Consider the following 20,736-nt stretch of genomic DNA (forward strand, 5'->3'; position numbering starts at 1 on the left):
TGTCATGTTTGCCTTAACGGTACTAATAAAACGTCAAAGACTTAAATAAAAATGAATTAAATGTTAAATGAAGTTAAAATGCATTAAAACATATTTGAACATCTTTTTATTAGTTGGAAAAACAAGCTGGGTAAAGGGGACTATGAAAGAATTTTATAGTTTTCAACCCCAAAACGTTTTCTTATGAGACATATCAATTTTTCAACTTAAAAGTCAAAACAAGGTAATCACTATCTTCTTGTTTTATTTTGATTCCTTTATTTTAATGCAAGGATTTCATGTTTTAAAGTGTGCATCAATGCACATAGTCAATGGACTTTAACTGGTATTTCAAGACAAATATAGAGATTGCCATGCAAGAATTGTCTTATCAAATGCGTAGATCCCGCTGCTGGGGAGCTTAAAGACTTCGTTCAGAACAACATCTTCGAAAATACCCCGTGCTTTCTCAGCAAGATTTATTCATCATAATCTTTAATTTGATCATATTTTAACTGAACATCAAAAGCAACCACTCAATGATCTAAAACTAAGGTTGTTAAGTTAGTAATATACATGAATGCAAAATTTCTGGTAATAAAAGTTTAAAAAGTGATAAAAGCTATGATAATATATATTTCTTAAATTCATCTTCTTGAATCGTATGAAATGAAAAAGCATGATCAAATCATAAAATGCATTTTTGTAAGTTGATAAGCTCTTTCGTGTATCCTTTCTAGAGCTACCTCTTACAACAAATCAAACAGCCAGACAGGTTTCATCGATACTTTTATAATCCTCTCTGAATATTTTCAGACCTGGATTTCCTCATATGGAGAAATCACGTACACTTTATTCATGAGCTAAATGCCACGTGACACTTTTCTCATTAATAGTCATGTCTTCAAATTGTCTCCCTTACGAATGAAAATAACATACCTGTATTAAAATCATCACATGATTACACAAACCATAACAGTTTCCTTATTTAAACAATTAACTAAATCATATTTTCATTTACTATTTTTCGTTAAAGGAAAAAAAATAAGATATAATATATAAATAGTGCCTGTTTAGGAGGGTAACAGTTGAAATTGACACCCCGAGAAAACCATTGTCAACCGACGCGAAGCGGAGGTTGACAATGGTTTTCGAGGGGTGTCAATTTCAACTGTTATCCTCCCAAACAGGCACTATTTATTTTGTAATACTAAATGTCTTAATTTTAAAGAAAACATCACTGCTTTTAGATAGGAATAACGTGAATTCTTAGGCGAACCGTACGCGCATGATTTTCGCGCATGTAACAATTTTTAATGTTACCCGTTGCTAAGTGCGTTGCTAATGCTGAGGGTAATAGAACAGATTATGAACTGCGTCTAACCCAATCAGATTTCAGTTTTTAACATGAAAGTACAACAAATGATAAATGTTAAACGTCATTACTCTATTTGTTTTTATTATCTACATGTTTCTTTAGACTAACTAAAGCACTGCGATGTCATTTATGTTGTTCTCTTGCTGTTTCTCTAGCTAACAAAAGCAGTGTTTTATTCTTGTCCTTTTGTTATCTGCCCGTTTCTATAGCTAACCAAAGGAGTGTTTTAACTCTATACAAGATGTACCCAAATTGGTATTTCCATACCCGTACTGTTATGTATCTAAAGTACAATTAGATTCACATCAAAGACCTCGGTCTATTTAACCTAAAATAACTAAATGGTTTTTTCAAGATCTTTAAATAAATATGAGCAATTCCATCACGCTGTCTACAATGGAGTAAACAAAATTATTTTTAGATCACTAAGGTACATGAAATACCATGTAATGCATGCAATGGTAAATTAAAATTAAAAGTATAAAGTCAAATGTCATAACAAATTAAATCATTAAGAGATACTTCTCATAAATTTTGCAATAAGAAATGTAAGGACTTTTTAAAAACAATATGATAGAGATAAAGATAAAGGGGAAATTTTCTACATTGTATCAGTATTAAACTAAATAATACATTTATATATAATACAATACTTGAATATAAAGTTAAAATATTTTAAGCTTAAGAGATATCTAACTTTGCTAACTTTGATTTTTTTTCATCGTGTTCAAACATGCACGGTCGTTCATGCCCTTCGTCGGACTGTTTCAAATTCTTTGTTTAAGATTTCCCGATAAGATACTTTATATGTTTCTTCTTAGTTACAAATCACGCGGTTTAAAGTCATTCATCAACTGTGATTCTTTTCACTGAGACATGGCAAAGATTACAGATTTTCAGAATTATTTCATATGTTTTGCGTTTGCTTTTTTCGTATGTTTCTTCGAAATCAGCGGTAAGTGGAAACTAAGAATGTATTGCATATTGACTTTTTTTAATTTTTTTATGCTGATAGGTAGTCATTTGTCATTTAATACATGGGATCTTTACACTGTTCAAGAAAACGTTTTAGTGAGAGATGTATCATTGAGGCAGTTGGCGATAATAATATTGTGCGCCGTTCATTTTTTGAATACTACATATAACTGAAATGAGTGAAAAGTATATCTTTTGACCCTTTACTGGAATTTTTTCTGATATTTCGTCCAATAAGTTTTAATATCATCAAAAACAAAAAAGATGAATTTATTATCAACATGCTTTTATCATATATCTATGCTTTTGTATGAAAAAAATTGTCAAAAAGCAAATTTTAAAATTGTATTTGTGGGGACATACATATAACACATAAATTTATATGTCGATCGCAAAGGATTTTAAATTACCAGTAAATATTTCATTCACTAATTCTTATTAAATTATAATTATAATTTGATATTAACTGCATTGTGATTGAATCATATGTTATGCTCTCAAAGATTCTAAAAGACTCAAGAATTAAGAATTAATAAATTAGGACTGTTTTGATTAAATAAATTCATTAATGTTAACGTTATACATTATTCATTCATGAAGTATTATTTGTTAAAGTAAGTAGGGTTTTTAATATAACATCTCTATTTTCACTTTCAAAAAACGTTAGATTTTATTTTTTAGACTATAGTTACATTAAGATTTCATTATTTTATATATCATATTATGTAACAAACTAGATAATCATAAAAAAAAAATAATCGAGTTTCAATTTATTATAAAACTATTTAAAGTTCAAAATCAAAATTCAGGATTGAAGGTTCTTTGAAACAATAACATGATGAAAAATGATCCGTCTAATTTGATATATCTATGCAAAAGATATTATACTTAAACAGACTACCTTAAAATTACATGTCTTAAGCTTTTGTTAACAGTGGACGGAAGGATTTATAAGATTCGTAAATTTGCTCTTATTGATTAAAGATGCGCTCGGAGAAGCATGCGGGACCCTTTTATCGGTCCAGCTGTACTGTCCATCAGGATATCACTGTTGTGATACAGGTCTGTCCACTTGTTGTGCAACGGGATACTTCTGTGCGGGCACTGTCTGTATCAGCATTGCGTAAGTAGTTGTTTTTACATATACTCAAGATTCTGACAAAGTTGGATTAACAAAATGCAAATGTAAGTGTTATATATATATATATATATATATATATATATATATATATATATATATATATATATATATATATATATATATATATATATATATATATATAAATATGTGTGTGTGTGTATGTGGTATAAGTGAACGCTAAACTGTTTTTTTATGTTCAAACTCATACATATGAATTTTGTTTCCACACAGGATAAAATAGTTAGATTCAAATCCTGTGTAAATCTATGAGAAGATTAATCTGAGAATAGTTTCATTTTCATTTTGTGTGGTGCAACGTTTTTTCAATAAATATCTCGTTGTGCAATATACAGTATTTGACAACCCTTAACAGCGACCTTGAAAGTTAACTGTTATTTCTTTTCCTCCCTATACGTTTCATTTTTCTTCTTTCAGTGCAATCATCGTTCCGATTATCATCGTTATCGTGATAATCGTCGTAATAGTCGTGATTATCGTCAAAAAGAGTGAGTACTGGATCCTAGTTATATTCCTTTCACTCATCTCATTTACTTGACCTCTGAACGTCTCTATTATATACCGATCTTCTTTGCTACATTGCATTACTGGGTGTGTATGAAAAACAAGTATTCTTTTTTTAAAATCTTTTATAGAAAATGCGCAGCCGGGAACAGTGATTCATCCGGGACAGCCACAAGTGCAAGTCGCTAATTATCCATCCCCTGGATATGGTCAAGGCCCCGCGCCATACTGAAGAATATTGGAAAGCCATGAAGTTCATCCGATGTAAATACTTGCGGAGAAAGAAAAAAAATCAATCAAAAATGCATTTATTGATAACTCCCAAATGTTGTGTATATGACATTAATTAGAACAAAATAATTTTCCTGGTTTTATGCCTCACTATTGTGATGAAAATTTTATAAGATGTACCCTAGAGAAAGAATGAAAACAAAAACAAGGGTCTTTGTATTTGAAAGAGATTTTTTTTTCCAATCGATAAGGATGTTTCATAATTACATGGAATTATTTTAAAACGATATCATAGTGAAAAGATGAAATAAACTTTGTTATGTCGACATTTTTAAACTCTCTTTCCATTTTGTACATGTTAAAAGTATTTTTATTTTATATGTATACCCCGGTACAGCTTTGTGTTTATCTACTTATAGATTGATTTGAATTGACATTTTCCTTTTAATATTTAATAAAAATCCATCATATTCTTAAACTGCGTCTTATTTTTTAAAATCCTTAATTACCCTGCCAAAGAACAACTTTAAGGTTACAAAGAACAAAGGTTTTTTTGTATAAAACTAGAATCAATTAGTTACTCGACACTCTGCATTTAAAGTCGGACACTCCTCTCTTTTACAAACGGTGCGATTTTTATTGCATTTTATGACCCACTGCTTCAGCAATTCCTTACCTTTAAATCTTCCGTTCAAAAAAATGTTAAAAATATTATCATTGGTATCATGACATGTGCGGATTTAGAATTAGGTGGGTACAGTTAGAAGGATAGGTTGTTTATGACCTTTTCTGATTTTTAGTGATATCAATGTGATGAATTTTAAGAGGGTGTAGGAAAGGTCCAGGAATCCACGCATGCACGATATATTTTAAGTCAAGTAAAATGTCTTTCTCTTTTTTGCTCATAAATTCTATATAACGTATATATATATATATATATATATATATATATATATATATATATATATATATATATATATATATATATATATATATATATATATATATATAAAGCACAGAGAAATTCACTTTTGTTGGAGCTCCACCTTCCGCCCCGACCGAGGCTTGAACTCACGACCTCTGGAACCTATTCTCCTAGAATCCGCGCTCCCCACTCGACCATCTAGGCAAGACAAAAAATCTTGCTTTCGATGCCGAACGGAACCTAGCGCGCTGGCCGCGCACTACACAGTCGCTTGAGATACAGGTGGAATACAGTTAAACGACAATTTCAGAGGATCGGAACGATACACATTGCATAGATATATAGATATATATATATTATCGTTCACTATGGGCAGGTATATGTCAATTTGAAAGTTATTGTAATGTTTGTTCATATATATATATATATATATATATATATATATATATATATATATATATATATATATATATATACTGATTATGTTTGTATCAAAATAAACATGTGGTGATAATAAACAGTGTCCAAAGGAAAAATACAAAGCAGGAGCAAGGCAAACACGGACCTATAGAAAAGTAAGAGGTAGGAGACCAGTTGCCATGGAGAAGTAAGCATCTTCCGATAACCGGTAACACCTGTCGTGTGCTTTTGTTGTAATTAGGGAAACGAAAATATTCGTAGACAATTTTGTTATTAATCATGGTCTAACAATAAGAATGAAAAATGTCAGACAGCATTCGACCAAGTGCAAGATCGTATTTGCTGACAAGGTCGTTGAATCGATCATAGAACTTCCGAAAAGATTACTTCAATCGAGACTGTTAAAACAATCAAAAGTCTAATTTGATTTTGTAATTGAGATTGGAACTAAAATGCCACCTGCAGTCTGAGCCTAGTTGACATGTGAGAGGCAATGTGCATATACTTTTCTTATTGTGGAAATCTATTTATGATCGAATAATTAAAACCTAACATTAGATACATATATATAACAGCTTTTCATGTAAATACATGTACGTACATTAATATGAATTCACTATTTTTATACAGGACGACAATAACGTAATTTTGCTTCAATCGGGGCCTCAAAATAACTTTTTCCCACAAAAATATATCCAATGAAATTTGTAACTGTAATTTTGTCAGTCATTTCAGATCAGTTAGTATAATTTTACAATCCATAAGAATGCAGCTTATTTTGCTTTAAAATAACGGTAAATGCACTGTACGGTAAGCATTTAGTTAAGTTGTCAACTGTCAATCAGGGAGTCTATAAGTAAAGGGGAAAAGTGACGATAACCTACTTTCTGGTGTGGTCGTATATCATAATTAGTTGATGTTTATTTTGATCTGCGGTCTACAAGATATTTACATTTACGGAATGACGTTTCATTCATAACAATAGACTAGTAAAGGCTGCCTTTCGTCCATTCTGTGAATAAGAGTTATATATCTATACGCATCTTATTTCCGTCTTTTGATAAAAATATGAATGTAACGTAGTGCTACGTTTTGTTTTTATATAATAATGTATCCTAACGCAGACTATCTCAAACTTTAAAAATGATTTTAATAAAATTTTAAAATGTTTGTTTAGCATCTTTTGAAGAGCGTACACACATTCAGCCAGAGAGTGCACGTGATTCTTAATGGATTGTCCAATTTCATTGCACATTCTATGCTTTTTTATTAACTCAAACAAAAGATGAATATTGAATTTATATCATAATAGCATCATAATAAGGATTTTAATCTATCAAATGACCATTATCACAGAGAAAAATTCAAGTATCGTTTTATAACGTTTAACATTGATATATTTCAAATATTACAAGGTAAGAGGATACTAGTATAAGAGATATGTCAGAACAGCCTTGATCCATTTCCTTAATTCAGTGAAATATCCATGACACAGGTCGCTTATGCAAAATCACAACGTCTAAAGTATGTATACAGCAAATCAAATTTTTTCACCATTCATCAAAATGTCTTTAAACAGAGAAGCATAATGTATATTCTCCAATCAGATCTCTCTGACGCAAGTTGTACTTCTTCGATTACATTGCAAATTACATGGAACGTGGCGTTCAAAAATATGAACCGCAAAATACACATATGCAATAAATTTTTCTTTTTTAATTCATTTTAAAAAAGAAATTTTTCGGCTGATTGATTGCACAAAAATTACATTTTTGATATCATAATACAATAAACCATCTTTTAAATTCCTTGGAAGAATTTAACTACTATTTTTTAGATTGGCAGACTTTGGAGCTCCCCTGTGCAATATGTATGCTCAATCTTCCTAATTAGCATATGTCTATATATGACACGTTGACGCGATCGTTTATCAACAATGTTTCCTTGATGTAGACTATATATATAAATACATGTATTGATGGCCTTACGATCATTATACCTTCTGTCTCCTCAAGATCCTAACGGGTAAGAAAAAAATTAACTTGCTGTAAGAAAATCTGACAAACATTATCTTTTTTAAGATATATAAAAATATCGTTTATAACCCTATCGAAAAAAAAATAATTTTTTTGCTCTTTGTAGAATGATTGCCTGGCTTATTTGTGCAGCGTTTTGCATTGCGGGAATCCTTGGTCAAGGTGGTGAGTAAATATTTTCCATCCTTAAATGTATAAAATGATACAAAACATAAGCGTTTACTAGATGAAAAAACGTTTATAATCCTTTGTGCGAGGATTAATAAGAATAAATATGTAGACAATGTTGCTGTCTATCATATTTTTTCATGGAAGTCATAACCAACACATGAAATTGTGACTTAAGAAGTTTTATTCTATTCAATGCAAAGGAACTTTTGTTATCCGATTAAATCTTATATGCTTGTTTATACAAGGATATTATTTGTAGTTTTTTTTTTTTGGGGGGGGGGTGTTAAAAATTTGAACGGTGCCATAATACCATTTGAGTAATATAATGAAATAATACATGTACATTAATAATCTTTTTTGCGCGTATAGTAAAAGTATGTCAACTTTGTTTCGAAATATAGGACATCACCACGACCACGCACATGACGCACACGGGGGTCATGGCGTGGATCCCTTTAACGTCAGACCATTAGATCGAGGACCTGGTAGAACTGGCGCCGCTTGGGACGGGAGATCTGTTCCCGGAAGACAGGGGTCATGGGATACAAGAAATACACACATTGGGGGCCCATTAGGACACCTCGATGGACCCCGCGGACCATTAGGACACCTCGGTGGACCTCGCGGACCATTAGATGGATTGAATGATGTACGTAGTCAGTTCAACAGGGATTTCCTAGCACCCCATGCACCTCTTAGTCCTCATCTTGGTCCGCAATACAATGACATTAGACCCAGAAAGTACGGCGGAAGACCTGACAGGCGGAACAAGAAACTTAGAAAAAACAAGAGAAAGCTTCAAAAGAAAATTAGAAAGGCGATGAAAAAACACAGGAAGAACAAGAACAAGATTTTGAGGAAGGAGCTGAAGAGAAATGGTAGAAAGGGAAGAAGACAATATGGAAAACGATATTGAAGTTTGAATTAGGTAGCCCAATAACTAGGCTAGGTTTACTAACCAAAGACGCTTTTATATACATGTATATTACGAGTATAAAGCGAAATCCGTTGGTTTTCTGTGATGATTGGCAGAAGTAGAGAGCAGATTACTTTTGGATTTAGATTGACGTCAGCAGTGCATGCATTATTCTACAAATGAATCGATATCTTGTTAAAACTGTTTGCAAAATGTTAATGTGGAATGAATAATCAAGTGCAATAGTTTATTCTTTTGGTTATCTATACCTGTGCGTTTTATGTACATACCGGTAAATACTTGTATATGTGTTAATCTGTTGTTGTTTTTTTTTACTTGATTCGTTCATTGTTATCTTAATTTATGTACTTTTGTGATAAAATTAATTTCAAATAAGTCAAAAATTAAAAAAAAAATTGATTAAAAATATGTGTTCATTTATTTCTCTCTTGATTGACGACAGTTAAGTGAGATCGTTTCATCGGTCAATTTACTCCATGATAGATGTGCTGATGGTGTTTTTATAATGCAAGGGGAATTAGAAACATTCAAGCAATGCATTCTTTTTTTTCTATCTTTCTCTTTCTTTTTCTCATTCATCTTAAACAAGGCTATTGGCGTATTGGTTTTTCTCTTAATAACATTTTAAACAAATCAAAAGTTGTAAATTGCATATCTATGTTAGATCTAATGTTGAGGTAGATTTTTTTAAATGTCGATGACACTATTTACAATGGAGGAACATTCCTTTAGATGTTATGACTTGAACTAAAACAAAACACCATATATCATGTATTCTATAATAAACATCTTGAACAAAAAAAACTTTTCAACTCCATATAAATGTTATGCTATGCAATATTATTCGAGAAGATAATGTTTCATATATGTAATGCCATCAGTTATTAAGAATCGTTCGAAATGTGCAGTTTGTGTAAATACATGCATTATATTGCAAAAAGATCCATGTAACAACAAGCATAAATTCTTTTGAAAATTGGAAAATGGAAAGTAAACATTTAAAATTCACGAGATTTATCAAAATGTCTGAAAATAGAAAAAGTAAATCTTAATACATGTATAATTATACCATATCCAATCAATTATTTCTTATGCAAGCGTTCTTATCTTCAATCACAACACAAATTTGATTGCAAGCTTTATGTAAGGTGATGTTAAAAAGCTAAAAAGACGAAGAAGTTTAAAAGTTTACTCCTTTCTTAATTGTAAAACTTTTTTGATAACTTTTATTAATGAGAGGGTTTTTCGTCAATGTAAACATCAATTTGCTAATTAGCATATGTCTATATATAACACAATGACAAGATTGTTTCCCTTGATGTAGAGTATATATATGCATGGTAAGATAGCTAACGGCACATTATACCTGCTATCGGCTGAACGTTTACTGTTAAAAACAAAAGGGTAAGCTAAAAGTCTTAAAGGACTTGGACACGATTTGACTTAAAATATTCAAATTTTATTTTCCCATTTTCAATGTTCATAATGATAAATAAAGAAGTTTATAATGCTATGTCAAAATTTGGAGGACAAATATCAAATTATTAGCAAGATACAGAGTTCAGAATTCTTTGTTTTGTAAACAAAGCTCGAGTATTGTCATTTTTACATATTTGTACATGTTGTATTGGTGTAAGTTTCAATCAAATGTAACTTTCTTTTGTTGATAATAGTATTTATTAAGATATTGAATCACTTTAAATTGTTTTTACATGTCATTTTGTCTTAGAAATGGCAAATCTCTACGTTACATTTTTTAAACAACTATAGGACTCGAGCTTTGTTTACATAACAATCAATTCTTACCTCTGTATCTCGCTTGTAACTTGACTTCAACATTCAATATTTTGGTCAATCATTTAAAATGCACCAGTAAACCATTTTATGCATAAAAAATAAAAATAAAATTTTTGATCTCAAATCGTGTTTACATTCCAAAATTTTAACAGTTAAAGGTTTCCTTTGTATGTACATTAAAAATGGTGTTCTTATCACATTTACTGAAAACGTCTTTGCACTTTTGGAATATCTTTATAATTGTAAATGATGTACATGGCAGCTTTATGTTCAAACTCCTTTCATAGAAAACGTGTAATTATTGAAAACAAACATTATGTTTTCCACTTCAGTAAACTATAGCTAGTAAACACTGATTCTGAAATGATAAATGATATATTTTTTATTGAATATTTGTATAGCACTTCTTTTTTAATTCTATTATATTTGTATAGAATGATACCATATCTAATCTGTGCTGCAATTTGTATTGCGGGGACCCATAGCCAAATAAGTAAGTTGAGTCTTGATATTCATAAATATATAGGTATATTTGAGTAAATTATAGACAGATTCATCATTTAAGTTATGAACAAGTTCAGCTATTTGTATCATGATGAAATATTCATATAAGTTAAGCATGTTGCAGTCCCTGTATATTCGCAATTATCGTGTCTGCTTATATGGTAACAATACCTCACTTTTGTTACTAAAAATAGCACACATCCGACGATTTCATGTAAATAGCGGACCAAGTGCCATAAGTGCCGTGTGGGATGAAAGGGTTCTTTCTGCAAGACAAATGACATTGGATACAAGGAATTCAATAATGCCAGGTCATTTAAGTTACACTGGGTGGTTTCACAGACCATTAGATGGGCTGAGTGGTTTGCCTTACCCTTTCCGCAGAAATCACCTACAACCGTTTGTACCAGTAAGCTCTTATTTTGATCCGAGATATATCGACGCTAGATCCAAAACCAGAAGGTCCGAAGAAAGGCTCACCAAACGACTGAGAAAAAACAATAGCAAACTTCAGAAGAAAATGAGAAAAGCGGTCAGAAAACATAGGAAAAACAGGGACAAGATTTTGAGTGATTGACCGGATTGATTCGAAAGGAGGTTCCATAGAAAAGGAGGAATGGAATAGCACTGAATAAACAGAAATAATAACTTAAATGTGATGTTTTGTAACCCTAAAAATGTATACAGTGATAACCTTGGTTACATATATAACCAAAGACACATTAATTTTATGAAACGAATCCATCAAGAATTTTTTTTTCATCAAGTGTTTTATATGAGTAGACAAAATACTGCATATTTCTGGAAATGCATTCAAACAGACCTGCTTGTATTTAGACTTACGTGAATTATTTGAATGAATAAGCTTCACGTATATTTATTCAGTGTGGAATACGATAAATTGCAATCCATTATTCTGGTGAACACCAAGTGTGCAGTACATGCAGTCATTTGATTTTGTATATTATATATGTATTTTTAGTATCGTTGTCTTGATGTAGATAATTTTGAATATCTCAGTGCTGTTGTAATTACCCAACACAATAAATTCTTCACTAAGACTTGTGTTTACCTATTTCTTCATTTAATTGACGATTGGACGATCAATTTTTCTTGTCTTGCCTCGGTCGACCAAATCCGTGATTGATTTGCTAGTTTTAACATTCTTTAAGCAATTGTTTTCTCTCACTTTCTGTCTGTTTCTCTGTTTTTTTTCTGACCAATATGTTTATACATGTAGTATATACTAGTATCTTGTACATGTTGTATATCATACCTTATACACATGTTTTGGACTAGGAGAAACAGCATCCAAATTATGGGACTGCATTGCCATCATTTCTATCGTATAATACTGTGGAATCATTAGATTTCCTGGTGGCTCAGTTTTCGTGGAATTCGTGGGTACCTCTAAGATGAAATAGCAAAGAGCAAATTACAAACATTGTTTAAAATTTGCAGAAAGTTTGAATTTATAATGAAATTTGGAAATTTGTTTTCAAATATAGCGCCAAATAGTATTAAGTTCATATAAGACAGGAGGATTAACCCATGACACAGGCATATAGGATACAGAGGCGTTATAACACATGGCTAAAAATGTCTGAGTGGAGATAGTTAAAATGAAGTGGATATGAAATAGGATGAAAGCATTTATATAGGTTGTGTGACATATTGCTCTGCAATGAACCCCGAACAACTTGCAAAATCCAGTGACAGAACTTGACGCATTCAAAAAGTTTGCTTAATTAGAAGAGAAAATAATTTTGAAATTAATAATATCATCCCGGATCCCCTGCTCGACAATAGCGAGCCACGATATTGTAATCTTTGTCATTGTTTATTTTTGACATGAATTTATATGTAAACTTCATTATGCGGTAAAATACAACCCACTCTTCTTTAAAAAAAATTTCAAAGTTCATTTATTTTTAAAACTTTTGAAAATATTGCGATAGGCCTAGCATATATTATAATTGACTAGGCGTTGTCTTGCTTTTCCCATTTTGTTCGGTATTTTCGTTGGACGTACTGTTAATTTGAATAATCAATGTTGGGGATTTACTAATGTGATATTTAGCCCCTGAGCTAGTATAAAAACTTGAATATTTTTGTTTACGCATTATTAATGTTTTTTGCTCTGGCATATGTGTTGAAAATAAAGGTAAGCGACGAATACAATTCAACTCAAATATTTTTAAGAACATGTATTTAACTATTTTCAATAACATTATTGGTTGAAATTGGATTGAAAGTCAACGAATAAATTCATTTGAATTGAAATTGATGAAATAATATCGATCTATATTCATTTAACGTATGTATCCCAGAATTTTTATTATTGGAGACAAGTTTTCGAAACGTTCTAGATTTACAATTATAGCGCAAAATACTCCATGAAGAAAGAATCAATGGCAGTATATTCTGTACCCACTCATGTTCTTTTTACATGTGAAGATATGAAGTGGACACTTGTATTTGTTGCTCTGTTTTTCCACTGTGTTCCAGTTATCTTTACTGAGGGTAAGCCGTACAAAATGATTTTTTTAAAGGTTTAAGCAAATTTTGTTGTGATAGCTAAATATAATATAAGGTCAATCCATTAAAACTACATACAAAATAACCAAAATAGTGCGTAAATGAAACAGTACTGAAAGACTTGATCTCAACATCTTGACAGAAGGAATACTAAGTAGATTTATGGCCTTTTATCTTACGTCCTTTGTCTACGTATATAACTGTTATTGCCTAACCATTTCAATCTTTTCCAGATGCATCAAACAAAAACGGTGAACAAATAGAAGAAAATCCCGCCAAATTGAGTACGTATAATTTACAGTTGCTATGTGATTTTCTTATAGGTTTTTGATAATGTTCTGTTGATTGTGATAAGGTTTTTAAATTTATTTTCTTCATTCAGATATTGAAGACTTTGCACGGCCTGTTGGAAGAAAAACTCAGGAGGTGAAAAAGCAGAGTAAAATCAGTATGTTTTAATGATAAATCATGGCCAATTCATTAATTAGGACCAGTATTCCGAGTTCGTTGTTGTATATAATAACGTATTACAATAATATATTATCATTTTAAATTTTTAAGATATCGAGGATTATGCGCATCCTGTCTGGCGAAGGATTCCGAAAGTTGTTGAAAAGCTTGATCAGGGAAAAAGCCTTGGGAAGCAAGACGATACACAACATGTTGCCAAAAATGTTCAAGCAATCGACAACTTGGTAAAAGCTTACCAAATACTTAGTAAGCAAGTGGAGTATCTCCAGAATAGGTCCAGGGTGCATAGAACAGGCATCAACAGCAGTGTTGATAATATTCCTCCAAAATACCAACCAAGGCCGAGACAAAAACTACACGAGTTCTTCAGGCAACTTCGACAGAAATGCAGAGTCAACTCCCCGGAACTGAACACTCCTTATTGCAGGCTGTTTAGCTACTGGCTTTGATTGCGTTAATAAAATTAGCAAAAGTTTTTCCGCTTTTATTTTATATCAAAGTAGTTTTGAAAATAAAGTCTTCTTTTTTTTGGTACTTTGCAATATAACAGTCAAATATTTTGATGAAATGTTCCATAAGATGATAGGTTAATGACATAACCTCTCACTTCACAAAATTTACAAGTTGTCAATATAGATTTAATTAACGTTCCTTGTGGATAAGAAAACATTGATTATTTCTACGCAAAATCTGATTCTGATGTTAAGGCCTTTGAGGCAGCATTTATTAATTCTTAAACAACGAAAAAATCGCCGGCTGATACATATATGAATGGCAGATTTGACAGTCTAAAAAAGCGATGAGTTTCTGATATTGCTTCAGGTGTCAGCAACGTTTAAAAGTGGGTCACTGACAGTCTGACACAGTGATCTCTAATTGGCTCTGAATAAGGGTAAAAAATAATAATTAAAAATGCTTTAATTGAATATTGCAGCTAAAAGTGATTGCATTACCTTTAAATAACATTACCCTGAACTGCACTAAAATGGGAATAAATAGAAATTGGTGAAATTTGATTTAATGAAATATCGTAAGTTGACAAAAAAATAAAATGATGGAAAGGAGAAAAATGAAAGGACTTTGGGAGTCAAGAGAGACAACTACATTAGCATACTACATCTATAAACAAACGGCATAGTACTCTTTCTATCAAGTTATCGCTTCCGTCACATTTTGACGATTATAAACGAAAATACACACCTATCGAAGAAATACAATTGAATAAGACTGATACAAAAGGAAATCATAGTTTAGATTCAGAACTATTTTAACAGGAGCTTGGACTTTGGGTAATTGGGTCAAACTGCATTGTGTTGTAGGCCTGTCTATTTCATACTATGGCTCTTTGAAATCAACAAGATTTGTTTGGCTTTTGAGCTTAGACAACTCAATCTGTGTATATTTCACTAGAAACCATCGTCATATTTAGCTTGTTTCGACACAAGAAAAAGATAGTTACATCCCAACGAAAGTCTGAGGTCTTGTTAAAATGGTTCTATTTGTATTATCACGTTATAGCTTTTTACTATGACCAGACGAGCTAAAGGGGGCATTCAAAGTATAAATCTTGGGATTTCATCATATTTCATGTTTTGTATGAACATTTTTTTAACGTGAAAGTATCTATATTTACATCTACCAAGTATTATTCCATCTGTTTCTTACGAAAACTTTTAGTTAATTCATAGCTCTATAGAAATCTACACGCTCCGTTTATCAATTGGTCGAAATCCACAGCAGCTGAAACTAAAGAGAAAGTGACAGGTCTGAAATTGACACGCCCTGTTTATCGATTTGTCTAAACCTACGGCGACCTACGAAATACCACGGACTGCACGAAACAATCATGACGGTGTCAGGCTCAAAGTCTCACAGGAGACAATTTGGCTGTTTCTTTTAGATAATGTACTTATGTATATTAACAGTCACTTAGTGAATTTTACTTACTTTTCATAATTAATTTATTATTAATGATAAAAGAAATATGTTACATGTAATATAAACAATGAAATGCTTTCTTTTATGATTCATACGGGTTATGAAGGTCAGTAGCAATTATTGCAGAAAAAAAATAAGTATTTTTTCTGCAATGTCACTACCTTCATATCCCGAATGAATCACCATAGAAAGCATTTTATTGTGTAAATAAATACTGAATAATTCATAATATGCTTGAGACAGAGCATAGTGGTCTCGATTAGGTGCGAGTGCCGCAGAACCCCATCATGTGATTTGCCACAATTCATATGTTTGGCACAGCACGCCTCATTTCCACCCTGTCTCTGGCTTGCTGTTTATAATTTTTACGCCCATGTCCGTCCTCCTTTTTATAAGAGTATAAAGTTATTATATCCTTTATTCTTTTTCATACTCTTACTATTACCAGTTTATAAGAACATAAATACATCAATTCATTTCATTTCCTCTGATAAAGTCTATCTGAAAAATAAGTGTATGAACCACAGAATAACCGAACAAGGTTAGGCATAAAATTTATCTCCCTTTATAGGGAGGCTGGATGGCTAACTTGCTATCCTTTTTATCCAACCTTGAAGGGAAGGTGAAGAAAATGATTTTACAACTATAGTTTACTCCCCATCATGATGTGTCGTTAAGATATATTTTGTACATGTCTAACTTGTGCAAAGTTTAATCTGACAAACAAACGGTCGGACGAATAGAGGGACAGACAAAAGGAAGGAAAGACCAACGGAGCCGACGGACAGACATATATACTATGTTAAAAATCATTGCAAATTGTGAATTAAATGTGAATTTCAATCGCATAAAATGTTAGTTGATTTATATCCTAAAACGCAGTACATATCTACATTTCGATAAACATTATGTCACATATTGCATCGATACTATATCGATACAAATTCTCAAGTTGCGTCCGAAGTTAATGTGTATATTGAAACGTCAATCAAATTCAATTCTAAATATCAGCGATTTATCTTTATCCATTTCGTACACCCCTTACCCGGCACCCCTGCGCCTTAGAAAAAAAATAAAACAAAGCAACATTTACCAGCTATAATTATTAAAATTAGATTCAAGCTCATTTTAAAAATTTAAAACTCCAACGCCCATACTATTGGAATCATCATGAGGTAAGTCCCACACGCCAATTGGGGAAATGTAAACAGATCTACACACATGTAAATAGGTGTCAAAGCTAACACTTTACACTAATGGTATTCTTTCTTAAATTAATAATATGTATGAAATGCGCAACTCTGGCTCATATTAACATAAATTCATTTATTAAGCGACAAGCTAGTGTCAAAACACCCGCGGTTTTCTATATAAGTCGATAGCATCTGTACACAGTTGTGTATATTTCTTAAATAATCCAAGAGGAGAGTGTTAGGTAAGTTTATTTTGCATCCCAAAAGCACGTTACATAATATGCTATTTTTATTTTCTAGATTCCTTAAAAGATAAGTGCAAGAGTTACCCATTTCTTTCATACGGAAAAGTAACCTGGATTTGCGCGGTAACACTTTATATCTATGAACAGTTAAAGTGAATGACATTTCGCATCCCAAAACAATGTCTGTTTTGCAATAATTAAGAAATAAGAAATCATTCTTTGAGAATTTTTAAGGTGATAATTTCGGTCGGGGCGCGGTCAAATCCAATAAAACCCGAAGGGCTTTATGATAATATTCAAAGAATAATTCCTTGTTAGTTATATATGTATATATCATTTCTAATTTGTACACTTTAAAACAACATTATTTTAAAACCACTATTTTTTTTAATGTAGCACATGCTTTGTATAACTATGCAGCGCAGCCAATACAGTTTTTCGTTATGCTATTAGACACACCCATTTTGTGCCACTCATGTTTTATGAAGTTATTGGGTTTTAGGTTTCAAAATTGATTCGTTACGTTATTACAGACAAAGACAATTGAAAATGTAAATATTTTCGTATATTTAGAAATGACCGCCATTTTATATCTGGACAGTCTTATTTTAATTGTCTGAATGGAAAAAGAATTTACAAAGAAGAGTAACTCTTTCACCCTTGATCTTTAAATTTTCGGGGTAATACACCAATTTTTCCCTTGATTACAGAGAAAAAGATCGACCAGAAATGTGGAAAATCATCCTGCTGATTTACTTTCTCATTCTCGTTTCCTGTCAAGGTGATTATCACAGAATAAGATAAATATTGCTTGTTCTAAACGCCTAAAATTGTAGGTTTTTTTCACAATAAATTTATTAAATCTTATTTTACTCCTCAGTTTAAATTACTTTTGATATAACCAAGAGTGGTCTTATTTTTATTTGTTTAATTTACTATCAATAATGAACAGATCATCCAAATAATAATGGAAATGGAAAAGAAAAAGAAAAAAGTGTAAAACCACCGGAAAAGAAAAACAATGAGGGTGGTTGGCTCCATGAAATCCGAGATTCTCTCCCGGGTAACGGTAAGGGAAAAGATCGACAAGACAAATTTGACTCTCATCCTGGCAAAGGAAAAGGTCGAGAGAATAAATTCGGAGATTCTCATCCGGGAAAAGAAAAAGGTCGAGAGGAAAAGTTCGGAGATTCTCATCCCGGAAAAGGAAAAGGTCGAGAGGAAAATTTAGGAGATTCTCATCCCGGAAAAGGTAAAGGCCGAGAGGAAAAGTTCGGAGATTCTCATCCGGGAAAAGGTAAAGGCCGAGAGGAAAAGTTCGGAGATTCTCATCTAGGAAAAGGAAAAGGTCGAGAGGATAAATTCGGAGATTCTCATCCCGGAAAAGGGAAAGGTCGGGAGAATAAATTCGGAGATTCTCATCCCGGAAAAGGTCGAGAGGAAAAGTTCGGAGATTCTCATCCCGGAAAAGGAAAAGGTCGAGTGAATAAATTCGGAGATTCTCATCCCGGAAAAGGACGAGAGGATAAATTCGGAGATTCTCATCCCGGAAAAGGAAAAGGTCGAGAGAATAAATTCGGAGATTCTCATCCCGGAAAAGGACGAGAGGATAAATTCGGAGATTCTCATCCCGGAAAAGGAAAAGGTCGAGAGAATAAATTCGGAGATTCTCATCCCGGAAAAGGACGAGAGGATAAATTCGGAGATTCTCATCCCGGAAAAGGAAAAGGTCGAAAGAATAAATTCGGAGATTCTCATCCAGGAAAAGGTCGAAAGGATAAATTCGGAGATTCTCATCCGGGAAAAGGAAAAGGGCGTCGCACTGATGCCAGGGATGTGGACTATACTTCTACAGACAAAATAGCTTTGCATTCAATTTTAGGAATACCAACTGGTAATCAAAGAAAAGGGGGTCATGGTAGACATAATGGAGGGAATAAAGGAAAAGGAAGGGGAAGGGGACGTGGAAGAGGCTGGCAATAAAAAAAAGTTGTTTCTGACCCGAAAAACGAGATGTAGAACCTGAAACGCCTGTTAATTAAGAAACAAACTCAAAGAAATCCTTTTTACTGTAAATTGCTTTCAAGTGACTATTTTTTAAATAAAATACTTAAAATGTTAAAGACTTTTGTTAAAAATTATTTGTATTAGTATTTGAGTTATCAGTTCCACTGATTCATCGATCAAAGTGCATAATCAAATTACAGTACCATTAAATTAACAATGCCCGTCAATCGTATTACAAATGAAGAAATAAAGATATTATCTTATAAATTTTTACAATCTACCATAGCACTTTTTACCTTACGTAAAAATTATTTATTTTCTTTTTATTCCTGTTTTAATTCATTTGGAAAGATACTGGTAAAAAAAAAAGCATGCAACGCAATCTAATTACATGTTTGAGCTAGATTCTAGATTGGCTCGCACACTCGATACACAAATCCAGTACATCCGATGTTTGAGGAACTAGAACCCAATTTAAATTAAATTGTAATATTTTGTTTTATAAGCATAACATTCCAGGTACGATTTTTTTCAATTTCATTTTTGGGGGATGTCGGTTTTCCCCAGCTGACCCCCCCCCCCTTTCCCCTTCTGCTATTTGACTGCATTCATACAAATCATAACAAACTGCATTTGTCATTTTTAACAAAAGTCAGTGCATATATATACAAAACACAGAAGATGCAAACTTGGACATTTATATGAAGCAAGCAAAAACATTCCACTGCTAAAAAATATGAATGTTTACATTATACATATGTATTAGTCAACATAGAGTTGAATATGAAATATAGGAAAACATACAATTAACGTACCGAATTATTGTTCCGATATGGACGAAAACTTTATGATGAAAACCATATTGACTGTTATGGGTGGATAATGTAGTTACATGTAACATGTATTAAGGAGGCTCGCTAGTCAATAAATCAACCATCAGATCTGCCTTGAAATTTTAAGTAAGATATTATAGCCATAAACTACATGTACATATATTATTAAGCAAAGATAATCCTAATATTTGAATATTTCCCTATATATTTATACAAAGGTTTTCTTCTAAAGGAGATTAATATAGTCTATAAATAGCCGTTTAATGTCATCGTTCTCATTTATACTTGATTATTATACGTACAAATACAGGCACGCTACTAATTTCGATGCCGCTTTTCGTAACCTTCATTATATGTGACTCAATCGTTTTTTCGGGCGAAATGTTTCTGTGCAATGTATGCAAACGTGGCGGACAAAAAGGGACAGATATCACCAGTCTGACCCTAGTTTATTTTGGCTGCTTAAATATGTACAGTAAGAAAAGTTTTAAAGGT

General features: G+C 32.1%; 4 protein-coding genes across 4 annotated transcripts; all 4 read left to right on the top strand.

Annotated features, from left to right (window-relative positions):
• Positions 1 to 2,153: 2,153 nt before the first annotated feature.
• Positions 2,154 to 4,253, top strand: LOC128177111 (uncharacterized). The gene is made up of 4 exons (XM_052843665.1): positions 2,154 to 2,312; positions 3,317 to 3,455; positions 3,909 to 3,979; positions 4,127 to 4,253. The coding sequence occupies exons 1-4, from the start codon at positions 2,234 to 2,236 to the stop codon at positions 4,225 to 4,227; spliced, it is 390 nt and encodes a 129-aa protein (XP_052699625.1). The 5' UTR covers positions 2,154 to 2,233; the 3' UTR covers positions 4,228 to 4,253.
• A 3,132-nt stretch (positions 4,254 to 7,385) lies between these two features.
• LOC128177378 (uncharacterized) lies at positions 7,386 to 9,476 on the top strand. Its single transcript, XM_052844070.1, has 3 exons — positions 7,386 to 7,596; positions 7,714 to 7,772; positions 8,180 to 9,476. Exons 1-3 carry the CDS (start codon positions 7,550 to 7,552, stop codon positions 8,692 to 8,694), a joined length of 621 nt encoding a protein of 206 aa, XP_052700030.1. The 5' UTR covers positions 7,386 to 7,549; the 3' UTR covers positions 8,695 to 9,476.
• Positions 9,477 to 10,078: 602 nt separating this feature from the next.
• Positions 10,079 to 14,491, top strand: LOC128178054 (uncharacterized). Its single transcript, XM_052845045.1, has 6 exons — positions 10,079 to 10,119; positions 10,947 to 11,005; positions 13,474 to 13,539; positions 13,788 to 13,838; positions 13,937 to 14,002; positions 14,116 to 14,491. Exons 2-6 carry the CDS (start codon positions 10,948 to 10,950, stop codon positions 14,472 to 14,474), a joined length of 600 nt encoding a protein of 199 aa, XP_052701005.1. The 5' UTR covers positions 10,079 to 10,119; position 10,947; the 3' UTR covers positions 14,475 to 14,491.
• Positions 14,492 to 17,360: 2,869 nt separating this feature from the next.
• Positions 17,361 to 19,505, top strand: LOC128178321 (protein qua-1-like). The gene is made up of 3 exons (XM_052845434.1): positions 17,361 to 17,398; positions 18,112 to 18,182; positions 18,354 to 19,505. Exons 2-3 carry the CDS (start codon positions 18,131 to 18,133, stop codon positions 19,382 to 19,384), a joined length of 1,083 nt encoding a protein of 360 aa, XP_052701394.1. The 5' UTR covers positions 17,361 to 17,398; positions 18,112 to 18,130; the 3' UTR covers positions 19,385 to 19,505.
• Positions 19,506 to 20,736: the final 1,231 nt, after the last annotated feature.

This window comes from Crassostrea angulata, chromosome 3 (genome assembly GCF_025612915.1).
Source record: "Crassostrea angulata isolate pt1a10 chromosome 3, ASM2561291v2, whole genome shotgun sequence".
NCBI lineage: Eukaryota > Metazoa > Mollusca > Bivalvia > Ostreida > Ostreidae > Magallana > Magallana angulata.